Genomic DNA, 25,846 nt, shown 5'->3' with positions numbered 1-25,846 from the left:
GTGGCGCCAACCGGCGTCCCCCCTCGCCGCGAGGCGGCGGGGCCTGGCGGGATCGGCGGCTCCGGGAGGCCGCTCCCGCCCCGCGCCCCCACGGAGTGTCTGTGTCTGTGTCTGTATCTGTGAGTGTGTGTGTGGGGTCCCTGCAGCCCGCCCTCCGCCTACACCGCGGGGCCTGCCCGTAGGGACAGCTGGACGGCGCTTCTCAGACGCCAGTTCCTGGGAGGAACTCCGGGCCTGAGTGCGAACCAGCGACAATCGCTTCGTTAAGACAAAACCCGTCACGGTTTTGCCACCGCGCGGGGCTGCTCCCGATCGCGCCACGCCGCCTCCCGCCCTCCCCACCCCTCCGGGGGTGGCCGTGCGCACTTCCGCCCACCCATCATGGCACCGTCGGGCACACATCCGGGTACACCTGGGCGGAGCCAAACTCGGGCGAGCCCCGCCCACGCGTCTATCCCTCGCCGCCGATTGGTCGGCAGCTGGGAGGGGTTGCACTCGCCCGCCCCCTGGTGGCCGCGGTGGAGGCGGCGGCGGCGGCGCGGAGCGGCGGGAGCGGGGCCGGGAGTGGGGCCGGCATGAGCGAGCTGCGGCAGCGGCTCGGCCGGGAGCCCGGCGGGGCGCCGGAGCCCGAGGAGAAGGTGAGGTTCGGGCCGCAGAGCCGAGGCGGGAGGCCGGGGAGCTGGGCGGCGGCGCTGCGCCGGGGGATCGGGGCCGCGGGGCCTGCGGCGGGCCGGCGGCGCGGCCTGCAGCCGGCGGGGGGGGACCCTCCGCTGCCTCCCGCCGGGGCCGGGGGCGCCGGCGCCAGCCCCGTCCTACCCCGCATACTGCGGGGCTCCGCCTGCGCCCCTGCGGCGCCGCCAGGGCCCCCGTCCCTTGGTTTATTTGCCCCAAAACCGGCCCCGAAGGAGCGAAGCCCGGCCCCGGGGGCAGCTCCGCTCCGTGGCTGCGCGACCCCTCCCGGGTCCCGCTTTCCAGCAGCGCGGAGAATCTGGGTGGAAACTGGCGTTACGGAGCACCTCAGGTGGGGGTTCCAAAACCCGGCGGGTGCCCATCGGCAAGACTTCGGTATCCCCCAGGTCACCCCAAAGCCAAACCCCTTCCCTGCACCGGGGCGCGTGGGCTGCACCGGCACTTCAGTGAGGTTTAACGGTTGCGTTTCTCCAAAGAAGAGCCATGAAAAGAAAACCTGACCATATTTTCCTGTAGTGTCCCTTGTGTTCTAAACCCAAGCGCAGTTGGATGCTCCGAGCTTGGCAGTTGCTCCGTGAGTCATGTCACCCTTGTCATCTTCACTCCTGCACCTCCCCAAAGAGGAAAGGAACAAGGGGAATAAGTGGTCAAAGAAAAACTTTGTAAATAGTATTTGTGGGGTGACAGAGAGCAAAAACCGGAGGGAAAAGCGGTTCTTCGCTGCGTTGGTATTTAATGCACGTATCTGGGGAGCGACTCCCTCCTCGTCCGTTTGCCCTTAGCACCGTATTGATGTTTCCTCTGTTAATGCATTAAGTGCACAATTTAGAGAAGCGTGAAATCATCGGGCAAAATGTCTTCTGCAATTTAAACGTCACATTTAATGCTGTTCTGAATTCGAGTTTAACACCTGCTAGGAGCTGCACGGTCAGGTTTGAAGAAGCTTTATTGTTCTGATGTGATTAGAGAGGGAGCTGGGACAGAAAGCACTGACGGCGTCGAGAATGGCTCTCTTTGGTATAGATCTGAAGTTTCTGCCTTTTTTGTAGCTCACACGAAGCTGTGTGACGTCCAGATTTACTCACCTCTATTAAGAGAGCAATAAGATGGCTCCTATTTTGTTGTTGTCATGCGGAGCGCAAAGCTGTTATCCTCTAGATAAGTATGTTTGTCTCAGTTGGAATTTACTTTGCAGCAGAAAATCTTCAGGGACTTTTATATTCCTGAACTTTTGTGGGAGTTGGAGGGCGTCCCTCAGCAGCCTGGAAGGACTACGACTGCTTTACCAGTAGGCGAACAAAGTCCCTCAGCCACGCCGCAATCTTGCTTTAGCTTCTTGTGATGTGTTCCTAAAGAAGGTCAGAGGGCCGCTATTTTGAGTGCAATCTTGTTATCTCCAGGCAAGTATGCTTTTGACATATGACGAGCCTTCTGAAGGGCTCCTCTAATAGTACCTTTGAGCCATGACGTGACTTGTCCGTACTAGAGGGAGGGGATGTGTATGTCACACCCCTCCCCCTAAAGCAGCTCAGTTGTATTGCAAAAGAGAAAAAAACCCAAACAAACAAGGAAAAGATGTTTCCAAGCAGTGAAAAACAGCTCCTCTGAGGTGCTGAATGCGATGTCTCTTAACAACTGAAAGCAGTTACGGGAGGCAGAGCATTTCCCCAAACTGTTAAAACCAAGCCCGGTAGGAGGCTACCTGGTGGCAGGAGCCCTGCCATCAGTGAAATCCTACAGCGTTGCACTTTCCGCGGCAGCAGACCCCAGCGGCAGATTTTTCTTTCCTCCCTGAGATCGAGCTGTTGTGTCTCGGTGCTCAGCAAATGCCTGGCAGAGCCAGGCAATAACATCGGGATAACGCTGATGCGGCAAAATTGCTCGCGCGCGTCATGTTTATTAGTGGTCTTTGCCTGCCCAGAGTGCTGTCTGCAGGTACTGCTGTCGAGAGGGGAGATTCCCGTTTCTGCTTTGTCATTCGGTTGGCCTTGCCAAGAACAATAATTTAGCAATGCTTATTGTGTTCTGCAGAAACCCTGGTGTCTTCTGAAAAGAGCTCTCGGCATATTAAAAGAAACGAGTTAAAACGGGATGTAAACATGAAGGCCGGTTTTACGATAAGACCTGGGAAGTTGTATTTTGTACTTGTTCCCACTTTGCCGTTTTGATAATGGAAAAGAGAGGCTGGTTTCACTTTCCGGTCCTCTAACCCTTGCACAGTGTCACAGCTTTGATGTTTTCCTCCCCGCTGGCACAGGGCAATGCTTGTAGCTGAAACTGTGCTGCTTCAGTTGAGACCGTCGTGCCAGAACGTTTTTAAATTGATTTTTGTTAAAACTGTTGTGCAACACACCGTCTTCGTCTCACAGGGAACAAGGCAGCATCTCTTTACTCTGATCGGTGGGCTCCCTCTGATCTCTCCAGTGAAAAAACAGGGAAACTTGCACTGATGTATTTGTGCTCAGTTCCCATTTTCTTAGCCCAGAGGACTTAGATACTGCTGACTGTTGCTGTTAATGTGTAGGTATCTGAGATCAGGTGACTGAAACAACTTCTACTTTCTCTTTACCTTACAGATCCCACTCTCCCTTGGTCTTTGCAGGCTCATTCTGGTGCTTTGTAGGCTCATTCATTGCCTATAACCGGAGGTCAATGCCTTCTCTCCTGAGTTGTGCATCCCATTAAATCACATTTTCTCTTCCAGCTTCCAAAGAGAACAGAAGTGCAGAAGAACATCGTTTCACGATGAGTGCAGAGCTCCTGAACGCTTCTGCTGGTTTAATGGGATTTTAAAATCGTTTCTCAATAGCGGTTCGTACTTCTGTTCTTGACAGTGAGAACAGAGGGTTTTTCCCTTTTGCACTCGTAGTTGTCTGAAATCCAGGGGGAGTCTTTGACATCCCATGGCCTAGTCCCATGGAAGGGGAGGAGGGCAGATCTGTTTAGAGGCAGGCTTATCTGGGCGGCAGATCACACTGCTACGTCATTTGTGGCTTTGTTTACCGACCCCTTTGTTGCTGGCACTGGCAGTCAGTGTCTTGCTGGAAAATACCGTCCCTTTTAAGTGAGGTGGCAGCTGCAAGCGCAAATGGAAGCAGCCCCCGCAGCTGCTGTGCTGGCGGGAGTTTTTGTGCGGTGGCCCGTGCAGGTGCCACCGGGCAGCGTTCGGCACCTCGTTGCACGCACAGCAGCTAGGGATGCTCATTTCATAGGGGAAAGGGCGTGATGGTGGTTGCAAGAGCGCTGCTTTGCTGATACGAGGCCCTGACGAGCAGGTGTGAAGTGTGCAAGGGTGAAATGTTTCAGTACTTACGAAGGCTTCAGTGATGAGGACTCTTGTTCTTTCTGGCCTGGTTTTGCAGTGCACTGATGATGTGACTTTTTCTCTGGCTTACATCTGTGCCGTGTAGTACAAAAAGTGAAAAACTCTGGCTTCCAAACCTCGTGATTCTTGTGCTTCCAGGCATTTTGCAAGACTTCCCTAGTGATCTGAAATGCTTTGAAGATGCTGAGCTAAGTAAATGCCGGGTGTTTGAATGCTGGTGCTGACAGCTAACTGTCCCTTAGGTCTGCTTGGGAGGGTGAAGGGTAGATGTGAGCGGCTCCCTGGTGTGCGCTGGAGAGGATGCAGCAGCTCTGATTTTGGTGTCTGACTTGGGAGAGGGTGCAGGATGTAAAGAAATAACAGTGCGGGCGCTCTGAAGGTTTAGGCAGTGTCAAATCCTGTTACTTCCCAGCCCACAGGAGAGCTCCTGGTAGTTGGGAGTTTGTGATAACAAGGTGAGGTTCTTGTAGGACCAAAACCAATAAACCACCAGAGTGATGCCTCTCTTCATCCACTCTTAGGAGAGGCAGAAGTACAGGTCTGCTTTCAGACCCACCCCAAAGGCTTATTTTCTTAATAACCCTTAATATTATTTTAGGCTTGATACCAAGCATCAGTTTGCTTGGCTTCTGCTGAAGCAGGAGCCTCATTTTTTGTTGAGAGATGGTAGCAATCTCAGGTCTGATGCGAGAATACATTTCAGCCTTCCTTGCTGTCTGATGCTCAGCTTTACGTCTGCCTGCCAACAAGAGCGCGTTTTTATCTGTTACTGTTAATTGCAGCAATGAGAAATTGGACTGATTGCATTTCTAATGGAGCTCACTAGAACCAGCTGTCAGATCTAACACCTTCGCCAGCTTCTGGCCTGCCATGGGGCTGATGAGAGAGCTGCAGGCTGCTCCTCATTTCCTTTGGATGGTGTTTGACTTGACCGCTGCTCCTTTTTGCAAAGTGCTCAGGCTCTCCTTCGAACTGCCCATTTCCTCGCTCATTTGTGGCGATGCCGAAGAAGTTTCATCCCAGGGAGGTTCTTTGTCATTTTAAGGGTTGGATGACTCCGCCTTGGGCTGTGAGGAGGTCCTTTACTTCCCAGCCTGCACGGAGCTGTGTGCAGCAATTGTGCATGATAGAGCAAGCACAGAGGCTCTCAGCGCTCAGGTTAAACCCCCCAAATGCACAGTGCTCTTCTGTTACTCAGCCCTTTGGATAGTTCAGAGCTGGCTTCTGTATCCTATCCTTATTTAATGACTGGATGATTTATTTCTGCCTGGTCTGGAGGGCCACATTCCCTAAGCATGTGTCTCTCTTGGCGGTATCTGACAAGTCACCATTACCTCCAGGCAGATGGCTGACCTGTTTTCCGAAGCGTTCTCCCTGGGTCTTGGTGGGCCTGGGAGGTTCCTGCCGAGTTTCCTCGTGCCGCTCCAGCAGTCTGTCCTCGCTCCCGACCGCCTCTGGTTGTGGTGTGCTGTAAGGGCAGTATAGCGCAGGGTGGCAGAGGGAGGCCGCGGCACATCCCGTTGCAGGTTGAGGTCAGGGCTCTTGCTCAGCGCTCAGACGAGCCGTTCTACACGCGAACGGCGTCTCTGCTTGCGCTTCCGAAGCCGTGTTCTTGCAGTGATGCGCTGGGGGTGATTCCTGTGAACGGAGGGACGTTTGGTGCTGCGAAGAGGGAAGTTGTGATGAGACACTTGTGTTTCTTTTCCCAGCGGGGAGGAAAACCAGGGACCGATTGTGCTGTCCATCAACCACATACCACACATTAGGTGGCAAGAAAACCATTTTATACTCCTGCCTGCTTTAAATGAGCAGTGGTGTGTGCCAGGGGTAGACTACCCTTGGCGATAAAACCCTTGGGAAACCAACTGACATGAAGGTGCAGTGTTTCCAAGCAGATACATATTTCCTTTCTGAAAGAAAAGAATGCTGCCACTTTTCTTTGTATTGTCCAGGACACATCTGCAGGAATTTGGGACAGAAAGTTATCACTGTGCCTGTCAATAGCTCTCTTTTCCCCCAAATTTGGTCTGTGTTAGCATGTGTCCCTCCTGGTGATCTGCTTTACATGAGTTTTCTGTGATTTACGTTTTCCAGCATTATAAAGGACCATGAAGATTCCTAGATCTCTCTTTAGAGCAGGTCGTGTGATATTCTGCAGGTTTATCATGATAGCTGTGACTTCTGAAAACTGCTGGTTTGGGTTCATCAGGATTACATCTAAACACACTGCTCCAAGTCCCACATGGCTCCTTTCCTTGATTACTTCAAATAAAACCAACAGGATTGACCAGTAGAGAAATGTGAAAGAGATTGCAGTGCCATCCCATAGCCAGCAAATTTAATAGGCTGGTAAGACTTTTTCCCAATCAGGTTTTGGAAAAAGAACTCCAGAGGAACTGAGGGTCAGAAGCCATCGGCCTTGGCATGATGCAAGGTCTCATTTTGGAGGACAAAACCAGACTTTTCCTGCACTAACCTTCCGATGCGAAGAGTGTACCCATTGTGCAGAGCTGTTTGTTCTCCCTCTTGTTTCTCACAGCTCTTCTGAATAACAACAGATCGACGTGTCTGTGCCAAGTGGTGCAGATGCAGCACCGAGCTGGGGCAGCCTCTTTCAGACACCGGTTCCAAGAGGCGCCCAGGAGCTTTGCTTCCTTGTTTCTGTACGTGTTTCTCTGTCTCTGCAGGGACAACAAGGTCTGCCGGTTTGGTAAATGCCACGGTAGCAGAGGGCTGCCAGTTAGACCCAGGAGAACCCAGCACTGAAGCCAGTCTCCAAAACATCTCTGTCGCGTGTTTCGGAGGGGGAGGCAGGTTCCTTTCTTAGCAGCAGGAAATTCTGGGGGAATGCCAGAACCAGCAACCTATTTTTGTGCTCTTTTGTATATAATAGCTTCTCAAAAGTGCTTGGAGCCTGATGCATTTACCATCTACCTGGAATAAACAGACCCCAGAGCGGGTGCTGTGTTGGGGGCCAGGCAGAGGATTAGCTTGTGCCGAGTGAGTCACCAGGATATGTGACTTCGCATGAATCACATTTGCTGACACCGAGGTCAGGCTCTTCTATCAGACTGTTCTGCTAAATGCAAACTGTGCATACCTCCGAACACATCGCACTGGCGGGCTGAGCTTGCTTGTGTTCAAAACAAAGCGGGCAGCCTTGGGAACATGAGATGGCCGTGGGAGTCTTCTTAGTTATATCAGCCACTGTGCAAACATCTATGCTTTTTGTGATGTTATCTGCTAATGGTCTCCATTTCTAGGCATGCCCTAATTTCTGTGCACGCTTTCAACTGGAATATGTTTTTTCAGGACGGGAAAGGGAGTCTCATGTAAACATAAATGAAAACTGACCTTTGTTTTTTTGAGACAACAAATTAAGCAGTCACCGCTAGATGCCAGCGTGGTGGGATAATCTTGATGGAGAGACATGAGAAACTTGATTTTAATTGCCCTGCAGATAACGGCACAGCCAAAGAAGTTCAAGCGCTTTCCCCTAGACCAGCACCAGGACGTGAGCTACTTTGTGCCCGCTTGCAAAAAGCCAGTGCTTTTTTGGGACCTTAGTACAAATCAAGCCTGGACGCTTGTTTGCTTCTTCCTTCAACTGTTAATGGTCTCCAAACTTGTCTCTCTTGTTTCACCTTCTGAGCTTGTAAACCTCTAAAGGAGAATATCCTGTAATTAGGGAGTAGCGGGATGATTTTTTGCCTTGACCAACCTTCTGTGATGGCGTGACAGGCTGGGTGAGTGAAGGGAGAGCAGTGGATGTTGTTTATCTTGACCTCAGCCGGGCATTTGACGCTGTCTCCCAAGACACCCTCACAGGCAAGCTTAGGAAGTGTGGGTTGGATGAGAGGACAGTGGGGTGGGTGGAGACCTGGCTGAAGGGCAGAGCCCAGAGGGTCGTGATCAGCGGGGCAGGGTCTGGCTGGAGGCCCGTAACTAGCGGGGTTCCCCAGGGGTCTGTGCTGGGCCCAGCCCTGTTCAACATATTCATCAATGACCTGGATGATGGGACAGAGTGTAACCTCAGCAAGTTCGCTGACGGTACCAAGCTGGGAGGAGTGGCTGATACACCAGAAGGCTGTGCTGCCATCCAGCGAGACCTGGGCAGGCTGGAGAGCTGGGCCCAGGGGAACCTCAGGGGATTCAACAAGAGCCAGTGCAAGGTCCTGCCCCTGGGGAGGAACAGCCCCCCGCACCAGCACAGCCTGGGGGGGACCTGCTGGAGAGCGGCTTTGCTGGGAAGGCCCTGGGGGTGCTGGGGGGCAGCGAGGTGACCCTGAGCCAGCACTGGGCCCTTGGGGCCAAGGGGGCCAGCGGTGTCCTGGGCTGCATTCAAAGGAGCGTGGCCAGCAGGGCGAGGGAGGTTCTCCTTCCCCTCTGCTCTGCCCCAGTGAGGCCACATCTGCAGTGCTGAGTCCAGTTCTGGGCCCCCCAGTTCAAGAGAGATGGGGAACTACTGGAGGGAGTCCAGCAGAGAGCTACGGAGGTGATCAGGGGACTGGAGCATCTCCCTTGTGAGGAAAGGCTGAGAGACCTGGGACTGTTCAGCCTGGAGAAGAGAAGGCTGAGGGGGGATCTCATCAGTGCTTATAAATATCTAAAGGGTGGGTGTCAGGGGGATGGGCTGGGCTCTTTCCAGCGGTGCCCAACGCCAGGCCAAGGGGCAACGGGCATGAGCTGGAACACGGGAAGTTCCACCTGAACATGAGGACAAACCCCTTCCCTGTGCGGGTGCCAGAGCAGGGGCACAGGCTGCCCAGAGAGGCTGTGGGGTCCCTTCCCTGGAGACATTCACCCCCCGTCTGGACGCGGCCCTGTGCCCCTGCTCTGGGGGTGCCTGCTCACGCAGGGGGTGGGACGGGGTGGTCTCCAGAGGGCTCTTCCCACCCGCGTCAGTCTGTGGTTCTGTGATGCCACCTTGGTGGGTGTCTTGGAGGTGGCTTTGGCCGCGGCACGGCAGCCGCCGGAGATGGGCAGGTGCTGTGTAGGTAGGGCAGTGAAGAAGGGCAGAGGGGGAGGGAGCAGGCAGTTTTCCTGGACATAGGAAGTTTTGCGAAAAACACTGAGATTTTCATAACTGAGGCTGCTGGGTTTGTATCCATTAGACTAATTAGGTTGGCCTCAGTCTGGCAAATGTGCTCAGAGGTGAGAATAGTAGGGGCTTTAGTACAGTTGGTTCCTGTTGTTCTAGCTGCCAATTTTATTGCCTGAAAAAGCAACTACATTTTTCTCTTTAGCAGTGTATTACCATTTTCTGTCACAGCTTTTTGTTGAAATCTGGCAGGAAGTCTAAATAAAAACGCATTGCTTCAAGAAGGGTGCACAAATAACGGGATTTCTTGAACTAATCTAATCTACCAGCATTGAATACTTAACTGTATCTCTGTATTGGGCAGAAATTTTTTGGCAGGGAGATAACTGACTTGTTTCTATGACAACTGAGATCATGTCATGGATATTTGGGCAAAAAAACCGGGCGCTCACAGCTTCCGCTGCAAGAAAGCCATTTAAAATGTGAGGGCAAATTTTGTACCACATGCTTGCAGGAGTTAAGTTGTTTAAAGAAAGCTAAGACAACTCATTTCTCCGTGTATCTTTCTTTAGGGTGATTAAATATTTGTTCGCAAATGTTGCTTAGATCTACTGATTTCAAAAATATAACAAGCAAGTAGGTATCTGGCTTTTTTCCTCCGTCTGCTCTGGTGCATCAGGCAGGAGAAACAGGTTGCACAGAGATCTGTGGGTTTTACTCTTTCTTCTCATCCTGACTTGTGTAGAAATGAATGAGTTAGGATAAAATGTATGTTGTTGTCTTGATTTTATTCTTGCATGACTTATTCCCTTGATTCTTTAAGAAGCCTTCAATATTGAGACGATAAATGGAAGAAGGAGCACTGGGCTTGCCTGCAGTGCTGGCCAGGCAGATTTGCACAGGAAAGAGCCCTTCAATTTAATAACTCCATGTTGGTAACAAAAGCCAGTAAAAGCTACTGCCTCTGATTATGTTTTAATAGACTTAATGCTTACCCTGTAAAAGAAATGGAAAAATAAAGCCCCATTCCAAGGTAAGTGGAGGAGAAGTTTGTTTTGCTCTTACTAAAGGGTTTTAATTGCTTCCCGTCTCTGCATCGTGCATGTAGATCTCTAACATCCTGGCACACGTTTGCACTGAGTGCTCTGTCCTCCTCCTGCCTGGGAGGAGAGAGGCAGAGGGAATAGCAATGACAGAGCTAACAGGAAAAATTGGTGAGAGAATATGGAATAAATAGAGCTGGCGACAGCTCTGTCCCAGCGCAGGAGCACCAGCGGAAAGTGGTGGCATTGCTGAAAGGTGACGGGGCTGCATTTCCATTTGTCTGGGCAGCATCTGGTTCAATGAGACCCCAGTGCAAGATGGAAGCTTTTCGGTACTGGTGTCATGCTGTGGTAGTTGCTACCTCAAAGTCATAGTTGGTTCAGGCATGATCAGATGTGTGCGAGGATGAGCCTGTGGCTAAAAAGCTTCAATTTTAGCAAGAACATAACAACCAAAAAAGGTAGAAAAAAGGTCCATGGAAGATTAAAGGAGAGAGTACGGTCCAGTGGTTGGGGAAGGAGGCAGAATCCCAGACTGACGCGGGTGGGAAGAGCCCTCTGGAGACCACCCCATCCAACCCCCTGCTTGAGCAGGCACCCCCAGAGCAGGGGCACAGGACCGCGTCCAGGCGGGGTGTGGATGTCTCCAGGGAAGGGACCCCACAGCCTCTCTGGGCAGCCTGTGCCCCTGCTCTGGCACCCTCAAGACGAGTCACAATTTCTGGGTTCACTTGCTGCATGTCTCAGTCTCTCCAGGCTTTTGTTTCAAGGCAGAAATAGGAGAAAACAGCACTCAGGAGGCATCAGAAACCCGCTGTTTCTTAGGGGAGCAGCAGAATTGGTGGCAGAATGACAGCTATTAGACCCAGCTTCCCTGAAATGCTGCTTGAACTGGCATCGTGGGGCACTCTGCAGTCTGTGGCTTAACACAGCCCAAACCTGCCCCTTGCAGTCACAAGCTCCCTGCAGAAGCACTGACTCCGTAATGAGCTTAAATTTTCACCGGCGATAGCCCTGAGCAGGCATCACCCGCTGTCGTCTGTGCCCGCTCGCACTCTGTGCTTGCTGCTGCAAGCTGCTTTGCCGAAAGCATTGCTGTCTGCTGATTATCCTTCGGGGATGAGGATCTGTCTGGCTCGGCTGGAGGACTAGCGAGACAGCAGTGGAAACGTGCAGGAGCGTGTTACCAAGGCAATGCCACAGCTGGATTAAGTAGCCCAGACCAGGGTGCATCATGCTCAGGCTTAAACAAGTTATTTAGCACCCTGCTCAGCTGCTTAAACTGGTGATTTGTAGGCTGATGGTTGCAATTTGCATAAAAGGTATAAAAATAGTGTAAATTACTGAGTCCTCCATAGCTGGCACAATGTCCTGTATAATCTCAACGCTCCGTTTCAGAAAGAGATCCAAGTAGGGAGAAGAGCTCATTCGCGATGCTGCTCAGTTGTTTTCAAAATGAAGATGTGAAAATGTGTGTTAGCCCTCACTTTGACTGGCGATTTCTTCCATCAGGGAAAATGTTTTCTTCCACCTCCCATTAGGCTTAAATTGAGCAAGCGAGACATGTGGCAGGAAGGAGTCCTACATTTAATGTTGAACCCTGACAACATCCATTTATCGTGACAAATCTCTTGGTTGCCTTCTTTGTGCTCTCTGGAAATCATGTGGCAACGTTTGGTGGAGCTGTGGATATTGCACGTCCGTTGCACAACCTCTCCCGTCCCACTGCTGAGGATGAAGGGGGGAACAGTGGGATATGTGTGCCATTGGACTGATCGAGTGAGGCTTTGCTCCTGCTTTTGGAGGCCAAAACGCTTTGCAGGATGCGGTTTGGTTTGGCGTTGCACTGAAATCAGTGGATCAGGTAACTGGTGACGTGGTTTACATCAATTTAGCTGCAGCATCGGTGTCAGTGCAAAAAAATCATCGGCTGGGCTATGGCAGAGATCGGGACTGCCCATTCCAGCAGCTGTTAGATGAGCTTGGTTGCAACATCAAATTCCTCTGTCCCGTGAGCTATGCAGTTGCCTTCATCCTTCATGTTCTTGGCCAGGAGCGGAAGGGAGGAGGGCATCAGTGCTCTTTCCCTTTCTTTTGGTCTCTGAGCCCTTGGCAAAACTTGTGATCCTCTGGGCTGCAGGCAAGGGGTAACGTGGCTGCTCTGCACTGAGCCTCGCAATGTCAGTGCTTCAGGGAATAAAATGCAGGGATGCTGGCATGGATCCGCTTCCCCGTTTCAGTGCCGGCTCCTTTTATCGCGTGGCTGGTGACCCTGGGACTTGCATGAGATGATGGATACTTGGACTGCATTAGAAATCTGCGTGAGGTTTTGGGGCTTAGCCTATACCGGTGACGGTGGTTACCCTGAGGAGCTCAGCACGTCCTTGCCCATTTGAGTCGGATCAGCCACATTAATTTTTCTTTTTTAGAAACGTGCAGCAAGGGAAGGAAAGCCCCTGTTTCCTAAAGGCAATCTAGAAGACCAGAAGGAGAAACTCTGTTTGGCCAGGCTGGAGCTGGAGCTTTCCTCTGTTATTTAGATTGCTCACAGGAATTCTTCAGAGAATCCCCTTCTGGGAGAAAGCACAGAGAAGGCATTGCAACAGGAGACGTAGACTGTAGCTAGAGTGCACTGATCTCCCAAAGCCTGCTCAGGAAGAGGGCCCCTGACCTGTGCTCTGCTATAGGATGCCAAACTCATGGTCTTTAGGGAGCTTTATCATTTCCAGTCTTTTTGCCTGCTGCCATTTGCAGCTGCCTTACAGATTTGATCTTGTGTGAGTTCCCAGCTAAATGGCACTAAATCTCTCTGAAGTCCGAGGGACAAGCGGATTTTACAGGTCAGTTAAAAACCAGCTGAAAACCAAGCCAAGCTGCATTTCTTTGCCAGCTCTCCAAACCCACGTGAGTGCTGGCAGAGGTGTTTAGTTTTACTTCCCTCTTCCTTCCCAGTCGATGGGGATGGAAAGAAGCAAGCGCGGCGCAAGGCGAGGAGGGTGCGGCGCAGGGTGTGACTGGTGCCATGGCCTGGGCTTCGCTCGTCCCCGGAAGTCCTCTCTGACAACGCCGTCGTATTTTTAGCTGCCTCTGCCTGATGGTATCTAGCTGTCCTCGTCTGTTTTAAGAACCTGGCCCACAGCCATTGGTACATCACAGCTTGAGGAGTAATTCTTTTTTCCTGCCTTAAATAAGGGAACTACTCAAGTCTTACTGCTCCAGTGAACAGCAAATATCCCTCGATTTGCTTACACCAAACCAGTCCCAGCAGATGCTGGTTTTGGTGGGGGTCCCCCCTCTCCAAGCATGAGGCAGCACTGGAAGCCTAAAGGGATGAAGTTGCTTTGTTTGCAGAGCTCCCAGCATTTGTCAGCTTGGCTCCCTCCTGCTTTTCCTCCAGATACGCTCTCTTTTCCAGGAGTTTTAAAATAGCCCAGGGTCTGAGGCCAAATACATGGGCTCTGCCTTGCCTGATGCACAATCGCTCCCCAGGGAGTGGTGTTTTCCTTCCTTACTTCAAGGACTGAGGAGCAAAATGAAGCTCTGCTGCTGAAATGAGGGGCAAAACGTGGAAATTTGGATTAGTTCTCTTCAGGAGCTGGACAGGGGGAAAAACTGCCTTTGGAGAGGGGGCACGGGACTGCCTGGGAGCCAGGAGGTCGTTCGTAATCCTTTTTCCACCACTGGCCTGTTGCAGATCCTTCACTAACCTCCTGCCTTGCCTGTATTTATTTACCCTCTAAATACAGGACTTTGCTCTAAGTGCTGGAGCAGTACGAGGGGCGGGGAAAGCATGTGTACTTCTTTCCAGTCCATCAGGTTTCTTCCGTGGCCAGAGAGGATAGTTGGGCCTGAGCGATAAGCCATGCTCTTCCTCTTCAGCTATTTGAGGATGGGCTCGGTGTTATTTTTAGTGCCCACATGTAAAGTCAGCACTTGAAAAGCCTGCCTGGAAGCCTTGAGCCTGTCTACTTGAAGGCCTTTCTTTCTGTCTAATTTGGGCAATGTTGCATACTTGGAGATCTGCCTGAGGATTGGGAGACGTTGTGAAAATTCCTGCTAACAAGCCCGTGTCCCTTAAGCACTTGCTGCACTTGGAGATACTTATTAATCAACTGCGAGGGGTCGTTAACTGTTCAGAGGGAACAGGTCCTTTGCTGTAGCTGCTGCTGAGACTGATGGAGAGCAAACCCCACCGTACATGTCACCTAAAACACTTGGGGTTGTTACTCGTGGGTATAACCCCATGTGATGCCCAGAATATTTTCTTCTTCTCTTCCTCTCATTTACGCAGAAAGCGAGTGGTGGTAGGCATTGCAACCAGTGGGCTGGTCTGAGTTTCTTTAGGGAGTGCCAGCACTGTGTCTAATAAAGCTCTTCGTCTCTCTTTACCTTGCAGGAGTCAGAGTCTGAGAACAAGCTGGATGGAGAGACAGCATCAGACAGCGAAAGCAAATCCGAATTTGGAGGATCACCCCCGGTGCCAACATCGGATGATACTCCAGAGGTCCTGAACAAAGCTCTCTCCCACCTGTCTTCAAGGTAGCACTCACTGGGCATCATTCCCCTCCGCTGCCAGGGCCCCTGCGCCTTCGCTGCGGCTTTCCTAGCTCCAGCAGCGTGGCAGTGGCTGCTGGAAGCTGAACAAGCAGCTCTCGGAAGCGCCGCACTCTCCCTCCCTGGCAGGCAAGCAGGAAGGTGCCCCTGAGGCCACGGGGAACAGAAGATGATGGTGATGCTGGCAGGGCGAGCGGAGTGTAGCGCTCAGGGCTGCTGCGCGTGGGAGAGGACGGGGGGCAGGCGAGCGCTGTGGGAGGGCTGCCTGGCCACACGCTCGCTCTTGGCAGGTGGAAAGAGGCCTGAGTGGGGCAGAAGACAGTTGCATTTAGCTTTGACAGCAAAGCTGAGAGCTTGAGAGCTCTCTGCAAAGACTAAAACTGCAATGGTTTTTAACCACTAGTGTGACCTACTTCTGCAGGAATGCATGAGAAAAGCATGCTGATAAGGGCAAGATCTAAGAACAAACCAGGAAGGTTCTCTACAGACTGCTTTGGGGGAAATGCATCTTATTGCTATCACGGGAGAAAGTGTCTCTCCCGGGTGTGCTGCGAGGGTGGGAGAGGCTCAAGGCAGGATCTCTTGGAGAGTAGCGAGGGTACAACACGCCAGGGCCCATGTCTGCTCTTGAGAAGGAGTGCAGAGAGGGCTAATGGTCCCCAATTTATTTGAACTTATCATGCAGCTCATCCAAGGTGTGGGAAACCTATAGCGGAACAGGAACAGACACTCTGCTGTCCTGTTTCAGTGCCCTTGGAGATGCTCTGCACCTGTGTTCTGCATTTAGTGATGTTTGTATCAGGGAAGACTGAGCAGAGCTGTAGCCTTGCAGCTGCTGCAACTGGGCCTTCATCAGTAGATCAAGGTCTCTCTACAGCACTGAAAGGAAACTCAAGGGTTCCAGGGCTCAGTTTCCTTCCTGTGATGTGCAAAGGGTAGAAGTGCTATCGTGCTTCCTTGTTTTGATTTGACTTTCTCTAACATCTTTCCTTGTCTATGGCCTAGATGGAAGAATTGGTGGGTAAGAGGGATCCTCACGCTGGCAATGATCACCTTCTTCTTCATCATCATCTACTTGGGACCCATGGTCTTAATGATGATAGTAAGTGCTCCAGAGAAATGCCCTGATGTTCCCAGTGATGGGGGGAAGGTTGCTGGGACCGTTGCTGGGGTGGGCAGCTCAGAGCCTCAGGCTTTAGAGGTCTTTCTTCAGCTCGCTGGATTTCTCTCTCCATAGAGGAAACCTGGAAGGAACCTGTGACTGCCTGCCCCGGCAGTCAGCATTTGGCTGCAATTGAAAGTAATACAAGGGGTTGTTAGAAACCTCCTACAGAGGAAAGGGGAGGGCACAATAACATGGTGTGCTTCCCATGTTGGGTGAGGAGACCCCTGCCAGATAGAGACTGCTAAAGTATCTTTTGCTCTGCCCATGCATGTTTTTTATCTCCTTGAGGAAGGAGATGTTTAACCAACATGTGTTACAGCTTCTGGATGCCTTTTTGTGCAGGTGATGTGTGTCCAGATCAAATGTTTCCACGAGATTATCACTATTGGCTATAACGTATACCATTCATATGACCTGCCCTGGTTCAGGACGCTCAGCTGGTGAGTAAGGGGGCTGCTCCCCTCCCCAGGCTTGCGTGCAGCAGGAATGCTTCATCTCACTGCAGACAGGCAGCAAGGGGATCATCTGGCTACCTCCAAACCAGAGACCAGGGGATTGCTGTGTGTTGACCAGTGTCATGTGTTAGCAGCTCCTGTAAAGAAAAAGCCCCCACAACTCATGATAGATAAATATCTTGAAAGAGCCCGAGTTGATAAACTTTGTCCTGTTGTTAATGCGCAGAGATTTGAATCCGATGATCTGTGCAAGGGACAGCATTGACGGGCACCACCCCTTGGAGACGGACGCGGTTGCGTGGGTGGGATGGGATATTTTAGGTGGCTGTGAAACCGGGCTGGACACTGGGCCGTAAGGGCTGCGGAGAGGGCAGGAGCAATGCTTTCAGGAAGCACAGAGGGTGTACTTTCAAGATGCGCAAGCTCGCCGAGGCCTGTGGAGGAGTGCCACCTAAAGGCAGAAAGGCCTTGTGCATCAGAAGGCCAAAACTGAACCTGGATGGTGTGATCCGTTGTAAAGTGGAGCTGGGTGACACTTCCTTAATGATTCTGTGATTCTATGAGCAATGCAGCCACTAGTTTAAATGAAGGTGACATTTCTAAAACAGGGGAAATAAAGTTCTGGCTGTCACTTGAAGATAGCCTGTTTGCAATGTACTGGACCAATGTAAAGACCTTAGGGATCAGTCGCTTTCTGTGTTTCTCCAGAAGCCTTTTAGGGTTCCTGCTAACGAGCATCTGTATCCTTCACAGGTACTTCCTGCTCTGCGTAAACTACTTTTTCTATGGTGAGACTGTGACAGATTATTTCTTCACCCTGGTTCAGAGAGAAGAGCCCCTGCGAATTCTTAGCAAATACCACCGCTTCATTTCTTTTGCCCTATACTTAACAGGTAAAGATCATTTTTTCTGTTGGTTAATCTTGTCTGGGCTGGAGGGAATAAATCTCCATGAACTAGTCTTGTCCTGAGTGTTGTATCCTAGAAGCTGTGCTAAGGCACAGGGAGGAGGACGGGGGTGATCTGAGGCAGCCAGCACGGCTTCCCCAAGGGCAAGTCCTGCCTGACCAACCGAGCAGCCTTCTGTGCCGGAGTGACTGCACCAGTGGGCAAGGGAAGAGCTATGGCTGTCATCTGCCTGGGCTTCTGTAAGGCCTTTGACGCGTCCCCCCACAGCATCCTTCTCTAAACTGGGGAGATACGGATTTGATGGGTGGCCTGTTCGTGGATGAGGAATTGGTTGGATGGTCGCGTTCAGAGGGTCATGGTCAATGGCTCGATGTCTGGATGGAGACTGGTGACGATTGGTGTCCCTCAGGGGTCCATACTGGGACCAGTGCTATTTAATATCTTCATCAGCGGGACACAGACAGTGGGGTCAAGTGGCCCCTCAGCAAGTTTGCAGGTGACCCCAAGCTGAGCGGGGCAGTTGACACTCCCGAGGGATGGGATGTCATCCAGAGAGACCTGGACAAGCTCGAGGTGGGCCTGGGAGAACCTCGTGAGGCTCAACAAGGCCACGTGCAAGGTCCTGCCCCTGGGTCGGGGCAGCCCCCGGTATCAGCACAGGCTGGGGGATGGGGGGATTGAGAGCAGCCCTGCGGAGAAGGGCTCGGGGTGCTGGGGGACGAAAGGCTGGACGTGAGCCGGCAACATGCGCTCGCAGCCCAGAAGCCAACCGTGCCCTGGGCGGCATCCCCGGCAGCGCGGGCAGCGGGGCGAGGGAGGGGGTCCTGCCCCTCTGCTCCGCTCTGTGAGACCCCCCTGCAGCGCCACCTCCAGCTCGGGGCTCCTCAGCACGGGACAGACACGGGGCTGTTGGAGCAGGGCCAGAGGGGGCACAGAAATGCTCCGAGGGCTGGAGCCCCTCTGCGACAAGGCTGGGCTGGGAGAGCTGGGGTTGTTCAGCCTGGAGAAGAGAAGGCTGTGGGGAGACCTTATTGTGGCCTTCCTGTGCTTAAAGGGGGGCTGTAGGAAGGATGGGGGCAACTTCTTTAGCCAGGCCTGTTGTGACAGGACAAGGGGTGATGGTTTTAAACTAAAGGAGGGGAGATTTAGACTAGATATAAGGATGAAATATTTTTACAGTGAGGGTGGTGAAACCCTGGCCCAGGTTGCCCAGAGAGGTGGGAGATGCCCCATCCCTGGAGACATCCCAGGTCAGGCTGGACAGGGCCCTGAGCAACTTGATCTGGTTGGGGATGTCCCTGCTCACTGCAGGGGGTTGGACCGGATGGCCTCTAAAGGTCCCTTCCAACCCAAACCATTCTATGATTGTGTCCAATGCAGTATCCATAGCAAGTTATCTGCTCTTCAGAGATGCTGTAACTTGGCTGCATGGTTAGAGTAGTGGTGGCAAATCTCCTACATGAGGCTCTGTAGGAAAAAAACCTCCCTAATCTGTACGGGACAGCCAGGCTTGATTGTTCATCTGTCCAAGTGTTACTTGTAGGCAAAGGTATTTTGTGACTTCCAAAGTAGCGTGTTCCCACTCCACATTGCTGCTTGACTCAAATAAAGAACCTAAGGAGCTGTGCAATGTCATGGAAAAAAAAGTATTTCTTACTGTTGAAGATACATTCCCACCATTTACTTCCCTTCTGTCTCTCATCAGGTTTCTGCATGTTTGTCTTGAGTCTGGTGAAGAAACACTATCGCCTTCAGTTCTACATGGTAAGGTTAAACGCAGGGCCTGGCTGCTCCCAGTTGGAGGCAGAAGAATGAACAGTGTAGGCTGCTTGAAAATGTTGCGTAGAAGAAAATGTGTCAGTAGATGCTTCTGTGCTGGTTGTGCATCGTAATGCTGCCTGGAAGAAACGTTACTGTGAGCAGACTGTATTTTTAGGAAGGTGGCTCTGACTGAATTTCCCTGCAAACATGTATTCTCTTCTCTCTGCCCTTATGGATGCTATTAAGAAACCTTTTGCAAGCCGAGAGGACTGCACAAGGCTATTGGACTCTTGTACTGGGAGTTACTGGGTAATACTTGTACTGAGGGCCACCAGGGTTAATTGAGTACGTCCCACTTCTCCCAAACATCAGTAAGGCATTGCTTGTGTTTGACTAGTTTTGCTTTCCTGTGTATTCTGCACACAGGGACATGGCTTGTACTCTATCAGTCCTCTGCTACGTATGGGATAGGGGTGCGCTAAAGAGCATTTGGTCCAGCAGAAGTCTTCCCAACAAGGGTCACCGCTGGGCTTGAGCTGAAGAACACGCCCGTAAACTACTACGGGCAATTGTTCCCTGCTCTTCCTGACTCTTGGTATTTGTCATGGTGAAGGTGCATGCTAGGAACGTGCATGAGCCGTTCTCTGTCTGAGGGGTAGCTAACAGCATCTGGCTTCTGCCAGCCGTGCGTATGAGCAGGGTCTCTAGGCAGGCTGACTGCGCGCTGTCTTCTCTTCCAGTTCGGATGGACCCATGTGACGTTGCTAATCGTTGTTACCCAGTCGCACCTCATCATTCACAACCTGTTTGAAGGAATGATATGGTGAGTTGCCGTGTGTTCCGGGTTGCTTTGATTCTTTGATTCAGGCTCTTTTTACTTTGATTCTTTCATGTTTTGATTCTTTGATTCAGGCTCTGCAGCCTGAAACGAATGACCGTGTTTTGAGTTAAAACTGTTCTTCTAAAAAAAACCCAAATGGTCAAGGAGAAGGTGCTTCCTGTGAGGGACCAACTGTTCAGAACAGAAAAGCGAAAGACTGAGTGATACCTCAGCGACTTGCTTTGTGCTGCTTGAGCAATATAAAGAGTTGTAAAGAAGCATCTGAAAATTGCTGTGGGGTGCGGGGACCTTTCAGGCAGCGTCAGGGCTGTGTAGATGCTTTGTCTTTATACCCACATCTAGCAAGCAAATGGGAAAGTGCTGCTCAGCACTTGCCTGGGGCCAGTGTTCTCAGCATAATGGTAAAAGCAGTGGTGTGAAAGGAAGGAGATTGCAACCTGCCACCGTACTCGAGCTGCTGTGTGGAGGCGAAACCCCTTCGGTGTTCTTCCCAAAACCAGCAGGGCCAAGAACTAATTTTGGCCGCTTTAAGACTGCGTGTTCCTCGGTGTGCCACAGCCAGCCCAGAGTGCTTTGGGAGCAGCCTGCTTGCAGCTAAAATGCAGCCTCTTTGGGGAGAAAGGGGGCGACTGTCTAACAGCATGTCATGTGTGGCAAGTGCTTAAACCAGGCCATTCTGGGTACCCAACCTGCTTTTCAGTCCAGAGCGCTAGAGTGATCCCTTGGATTTCCCTAGGAGCTTCGAGTGCTCCTTGCATTGCATTGGAGGGGGAGATGTTGAGGTGGTGCCACTGCAAGGCATTTTACGAAGGAACTGCTCATTTAGTTAAGTCGTGGAGCTTGTCTGATCTTGGCACTTTCCAGTGGTTTGGTTCTTCAGTGTGCCCAGGTGGCCAAGGAGGCCACCAGCCTCCGGGCTTGTGTCAGCACTGGTGTGGCCAGCAGGAGCCGGGCAGGGATGGGGCCCCTGTGCTCGGCCCTGGGGAGGCCCCACCGCGAATGCTGGGCTCAGGTTTGGGCCCCTCGGGACAAGAAGACCCTTGAGGGGCTGGAGCGTGTCCAGAGAAGGGCAGCGGGGCTGGGGCAGGGTCTGGAGCACAAGTGTGCTGGGGGGCGGCTGAGGGGGCTGGGGGGGTTTAGCCTGGAGAAGGGGAGGCTGAGGGGAGCCCTTCTCGCTCTCTGCAGCTGCCTGAGAGGGGCTGGAGTGAGGGGGGGGCTGGTCTCTGCTCCCAAGTCACCAGTGACAGGACGAGAGGAAACGGCCTCAAACTGCGCCAGGGGAAGTTTAGGTTGGATATTAGGAAAAACTTCTTCACCGAAAGGGTTGTCAAACATTGGCACAGGCTGCCCAGGGAGGTGGTGGAGTCTCCATCCCTGGAGGTATTTAAAAGAAGGGTAGACATGGTGCTTGAGGAGATGGTTTAGTGCTGGGCTTGGCAGTGATAGGTTGGCGGTTGGACTTGATGATCTTAAGGGTCTTTTCCAGCCTTAACAATTCTATGATTCTATGATTCTCCCATCTAGGTTCATTGTTCCAATTTCCTGCGTGATCTGCAATGATATCATGGCGTACATGTTTGGGTTCTTCTTTGGCCGCACCCCACTCATCAAGGTTCGTAGCACTTTGGAGGACAAAACACGCATTTTGCCTTCTTTGGGTCTTACTCCTGTGTTCCCTCATCTCTGGTTTTGTGGCTTTTTGTGCATCTGAAGCAAGCCTGCAAATGAAACTTGGTGCGCGTCCCAGTCTTTGAGGCTGTGAAGTGAAATGAACCATTTCAGACCGAGGTGTTAGCGTCAGGTTCTGACCAAACACTTATTTGTTGGTTGGTGGCACCAGTTTTTATTTGCCTCAGCAATTCATGAGCGAAGAGAGGCTGCGTAGGTGTGCAGTGGCGTGCGGAGATGTACGGTTTGTGACCCTCCCTCTCCCTCTCTCTGGCAGCTCTCCCCGAAGAAGACCTGGGAGGGTTTTATTGGAGGATTTTTTGCCACTGTTTTGTTTGGATTGCTGGTAAGTAGCAGTCGTGGTGCTTATTTCTTTGGTCTTGTCCCTTCATAGGGTGACAGAGTTTTATCTAAAAAATGCAGTCACGCTTTAACCTCTCCCAGCTCTTGTCAGAAACTTCCCGTTTTCCTTACTGACCAGGAGCTGAACTGGTCCATGGCTGTGCAGAGCTTGCACCGCTTCGTGCTGTGCACAGATCCTGCAGATGGAGGAAGTTTTTAGTCCCTATTAGACTCTGTGACGTGTTCGTCACGATAATTGTCCTTGAAACTTTCTCCTGCTGCTGTTGTGTGAATGCTGCGCATCTTTTCAAGGGATGTGTGGGGAATTCAGTGCTCTTGAAATATTCTTATCTGTTTTGATGATGATCTCTCTGTCAGCCAAGTGGTGCAGCGTGTCTCAGCCTGTTTGTGCGGGGCTCTCATCGCTGCTTGCTGAACAGATGCTCTTACTAACCAAAAATGCTTACTCTGCCTTTAGCCAATTACTGCTTCTCAGGAAGTAAGAGTAAACTTCTTAATGAAGCCGGGAGTGTGGCTCCCTCCTCGCTGTGTCTCCTTGAGAGGCTCCTCCTCGCCTTTTCCCTTGAGACCGGCTCTCCCACATTGCTCAGGAAAATACTAATCCTGCTTTCTCTTGCTGCATCCATCCCTTTTTCTCTCTTCTTGAAGCTGTCCTACGTGATGTCTGGGTACCGGTGCTTCACCTGTCCGGTGGAGTTCAACAACGACACCAACAGCTTCACAGTGGACTGTGAGCCTTCCGAGCTGTTCCAGCTACAGGAGTACAACATCCCCTTGGTGCTGCAGTCCGTGGTGGGCTGGGTAGGACTCTCTCTGTGTATTGATCTTATTTATGGGGATAGGAACATCAAGAAAAGAGATCAGGGCTTTATTTTCGACGGTCTTTGAAGGAACCTGACGAGGGATGATAGTCCATCCAGAAAAAGGGGGGATTTGGTGGTGCTCCACATTGGTTGAAGGCCCAAAGGAGGTGTCCCAAGTCTGGTAGGACATTAACCCACTTGAAAACCAACTAACCTGAAGCCTGGAGAGCACAGAAAGAAGGGCAAGCGGTGGACAGTGCTATTCTTGATGCAAATCCTTCTCTGACATGTTTTTCTTTCTGCAGAAGACAGTCCGGATGTACCCCTTCCAAATCCACAGCATCGCACTGTCTACTTTTGCCTCCCTCATTGGGCCATTCGGAGGCTTCTTCGCTAGTGGATTTAAGAGGGCCTTCAAAATCAAGGTGAGGGTGGTCAAGGGAATTTACATTTTCGAAAGGAAAGGCTAAATGGTTGCTACCACTCTGAACAGCCCTGGTGCTCCAAGGAGCGCAGGCTGTGAGCTTTGGGAAGGGAGAGGAGGTTTCTTAAGTCACAGGTAAAATGCTGGAGCAGGATCTAGTTTTTCTGACTGAATGGGGAGAGACGTTAACATTTCAGCTGTAATATTCTAAGCCCTGCTTTGCTGCAGAACTTGAGGTTGAGGAAGAAAGACCCAGTCAGGAAATTTTGCAATCTGAGGCTTCCCTTGATGTCTTGCAGGCTGGTTTTATGTGTAAACAGCTCGTGTTCAGTTAAGAAGCCTTGAAAGGCAAGACAGCGTTGCAAGAGATAAACATTAGCCTTCCGTGGCCTTTGAGTGACAGATCTGAGTTAAGCGTTGGTGTCCCTCAGGCACTGGTAGTCTTCGTAAAGGAGAAACTTTTAAAACCAGGGAGAGATTAAAGAAAATGTCTTCTTAGTCTGACTTTTGCCTTCTGGGAAGAATTAGAGCAAGGGTATGAGTGTCGTGCATAAACTGCTAAATACAATCCCTTCTGCTTTGCGCAGGACTTTGCCAACACGATCCCAGGGCACGGGGGTATCATGGACCGCTTTGACTGTCAGTACCTGATGGCTACCTTTGTTAACGTGTACATCGCAAGCTTTATCAGGTATTTATTGCTTCGCGGTGAAGTTCGGGGGCCCTGTCAAACTCAAGTGATGTACAGGCTTGTAATAGGAGGCAGTTGTTATCTCTGTTAGATTAACATCTAAAAATACAAGACAAAGAAAGAGAGGAAATGGAGGCTTGAAGAAGGGAAGCATCTTTTAGCAGGGTCATGCAGAGCTGGAAACACAACCCCCGCTTCCCCAGGTCTGCTATTCCAGTCCCTCTGAAACCCCTCCGCATCCCTCTGCATCCCTGTGAATCTTGAGCGGGGTTTCCAGAGCTGAACGAGCAGACAAACCTAATTTTGTAGCACGAGCAAGTATTCTGAGCCAAGCATCAGAGAAAGCCCGTAAGAGCATAAAAGATGTACCGAAGGGGTTGAGGAACTGTCTTTATGTGGCTGCCTTGATTTTTGAGGGGGAGCATCTGCTGATAAGGGAAGATGCACAGCCCTCTTTGGGTTTGGGGTGGGTTTTTTTGTTTACCGTTCAGCATCCTGTGCCTTTGAATCCATTTCCACATCTCAAATGGAGTTAAGCTCCTTGGGTAGAACTGGCAAAGGGATGGGCAACATGGCTCTTTATTTCGATGAAGTTGCACTTGGGTTCCCAGATCACTGAGATTTAGCAGTGTGACTCATTAATAACGATGCTTTTGTGTTTCAGAGGTCCTAACCCAAGCAAACTGATCCAGCAGTTCTTAACCTTGCGGCCAGACCAGCAGCTCCACATCTTCAACACGCTAAAAGCACACCTTGTTGACAAGGGTATGTTAGGTAGTTCGGAGGATGCATAGACAGCCCGGCGATTGGAACAGGACTGAAAACAGACAAGCCTCCTCGAGGAAATTCCTGGCTTGCCTGATTTAAGACAATAACAAGGCCTCATTTCACTGTAACTTTTCTTCCTTTCTTGGTAAACGTTTGCATTTGTGGGGGTTTTTTTTGATAATATATTTATATAGCTTTGGTTCAAATGAGCAAATCTTGGGTTTGTAGCTGAATAGGAGTTAAGGCTTGGAAGGACTGTTGGGTGAAGTAAGAGGGTCCTCGTGGTCCGTTCTTAACCTTCGATGCACGTAGGCAGAGCTGAGTGTTTCCTGTGGGTGTGTTGATGCAGGGAACACACAAAGCGTTGTCCGTACGACCGCCTCTGCGCGTGGGAGCCAGCAGGGAAGGTGAAGCCGCGCAGCCCCCCAGCTGTCGTGCCGGGCCGCGTTCACGATGGCGGCTCTGGGGACCGTCACTTTCTCTGCTGGTAACTGTGAATGCGACGTTAATTTTCCCGCAAAGCCACGTTCACGCCCGTGTGCGGTGCCCTTGCCCGCTGCGTGGTGAGCACGCGGCTCTGCTGATTGCGAGGTGATCTTGTACTAATCCAGCCATATTTCCTCTGCCCAGCCAGGCACGTGCATCTGTTTCCACTTGCTGTTTTTTGCAGTGCCTCTCACATCCCCCCCCCCCCTTATGGCTGATACTTTGGCAAATAAGATTTTTATAACCAATTAAACCAGAAATAGACCGGGGACAAGGAGTCAAGAAACTGATTCTTGCTTATGGGAGTGTGGGAGGTTCAAATTGCTTCAAAGCCGAACCAAGTAAATAGGTTTTAAAGAACATTGAAATTTCATTGAGAAATTCCTGCCGAGGAAGACCAACTCTTTAAATAACTTGGTTCGTTTTTCCCCGATCAAGTAACCTTTAAGAAACACTGAACCACACTTTTTTCATTTCTCGGCGGTTGGAAACCCCGCACTGGGATATTTTAACTAATTTGGAGAGCAGTTTCCAACTTGGTTTTCTTCTGAAGTTTGCCGGTTGGGGCTCCAGCACGCCGCTGGTGCTGCCCGCTGGCTAGTTTGTTTTTCTTTCAGGGATCACGTCTATCACCTGTTTGTTACTTGAGTTCTAGATGTTGTGCTGCTGAGTTTGTCATGGTCTGTGTTGCATTTCAGTCTGGGTTCATTTACCAGCAGGCTTCTGTCCTGCTTCGCTTACTAAATCTTGTCAGGAATAGTTTGTACGTAATAGTTGCAAGTTTTATCTAAATACTTTCCTTTATTTTGTCATATTTTTTTATTATTTAAAAATGAGAGCCCTAAAGATTGTAAAACTTT

General features: G+C 51.1%; 1 protein-coding gene across 2 annotated transcripts; it reads left to right on the top strand.

Moving 5' to 3' along the window:
* The first annotated feature begins 85 nt into the window (after nt 1-85).
* On the top strand, nt 86-25,846 carry CDS2 (CDP-diacylglycerol synthase 2). Of its 2 annotated transcripts, none has more exons than XM_075117549.1 (13): nt 86-107; nt 14,496-14,638; nt 15,659-15,755; nt 16,161-16,258; nt 17,027-17,166; nt 18,887-18,945; nt 19,683-19,765; nt 21,308-21,395; nt 21,729-21,797; nt 22,463-22,615; nt 22,923-23,042; nt 23,629-23,732; nt 24,397-25,846. In XM_075117549.1, the coding sequence occupies exons 3-13, from the start codon at nt 15,699-15,701 to the stop codon at nt 24,524-24,526; spliced, it is 1,101 nt and encodes a 366-aa protein (XP_074973650.1). In that variant the 5' UTR covers nt 86-107; nt 14,496-14,638; nt 15,659-15,698; the 3' UTR covers nt 24,527-25,846. The 2 variants fall into 2 exon arrangements, with proteins under 2 accessions (XP_074973650.1, XP_074973649.1); XM_075117548.1 differs by lacking the exon at nt 86-107 and adding an exon at nt 486-638.

Source organism: Phalacrocorax aristotelis, chromosome 24, assembly GCF_949628215.1.
Source record: "Phalacrocorax aristotelis chromosome 24, bGulAri2.1, whole genome shotgun sequence".
Lineage (NCBI taxonomy): Eukaryota > Metazoa > Chordata > Aves > Suliformes > Phalacrocoracidae > Phalacrocorax > Phalacrocorax aristotelis.
The sequence above is the reverse complement of the archived record's forward strand: the minus strand, read 5'-3'. Positions and strand labels throughout refer to the sequence as shown.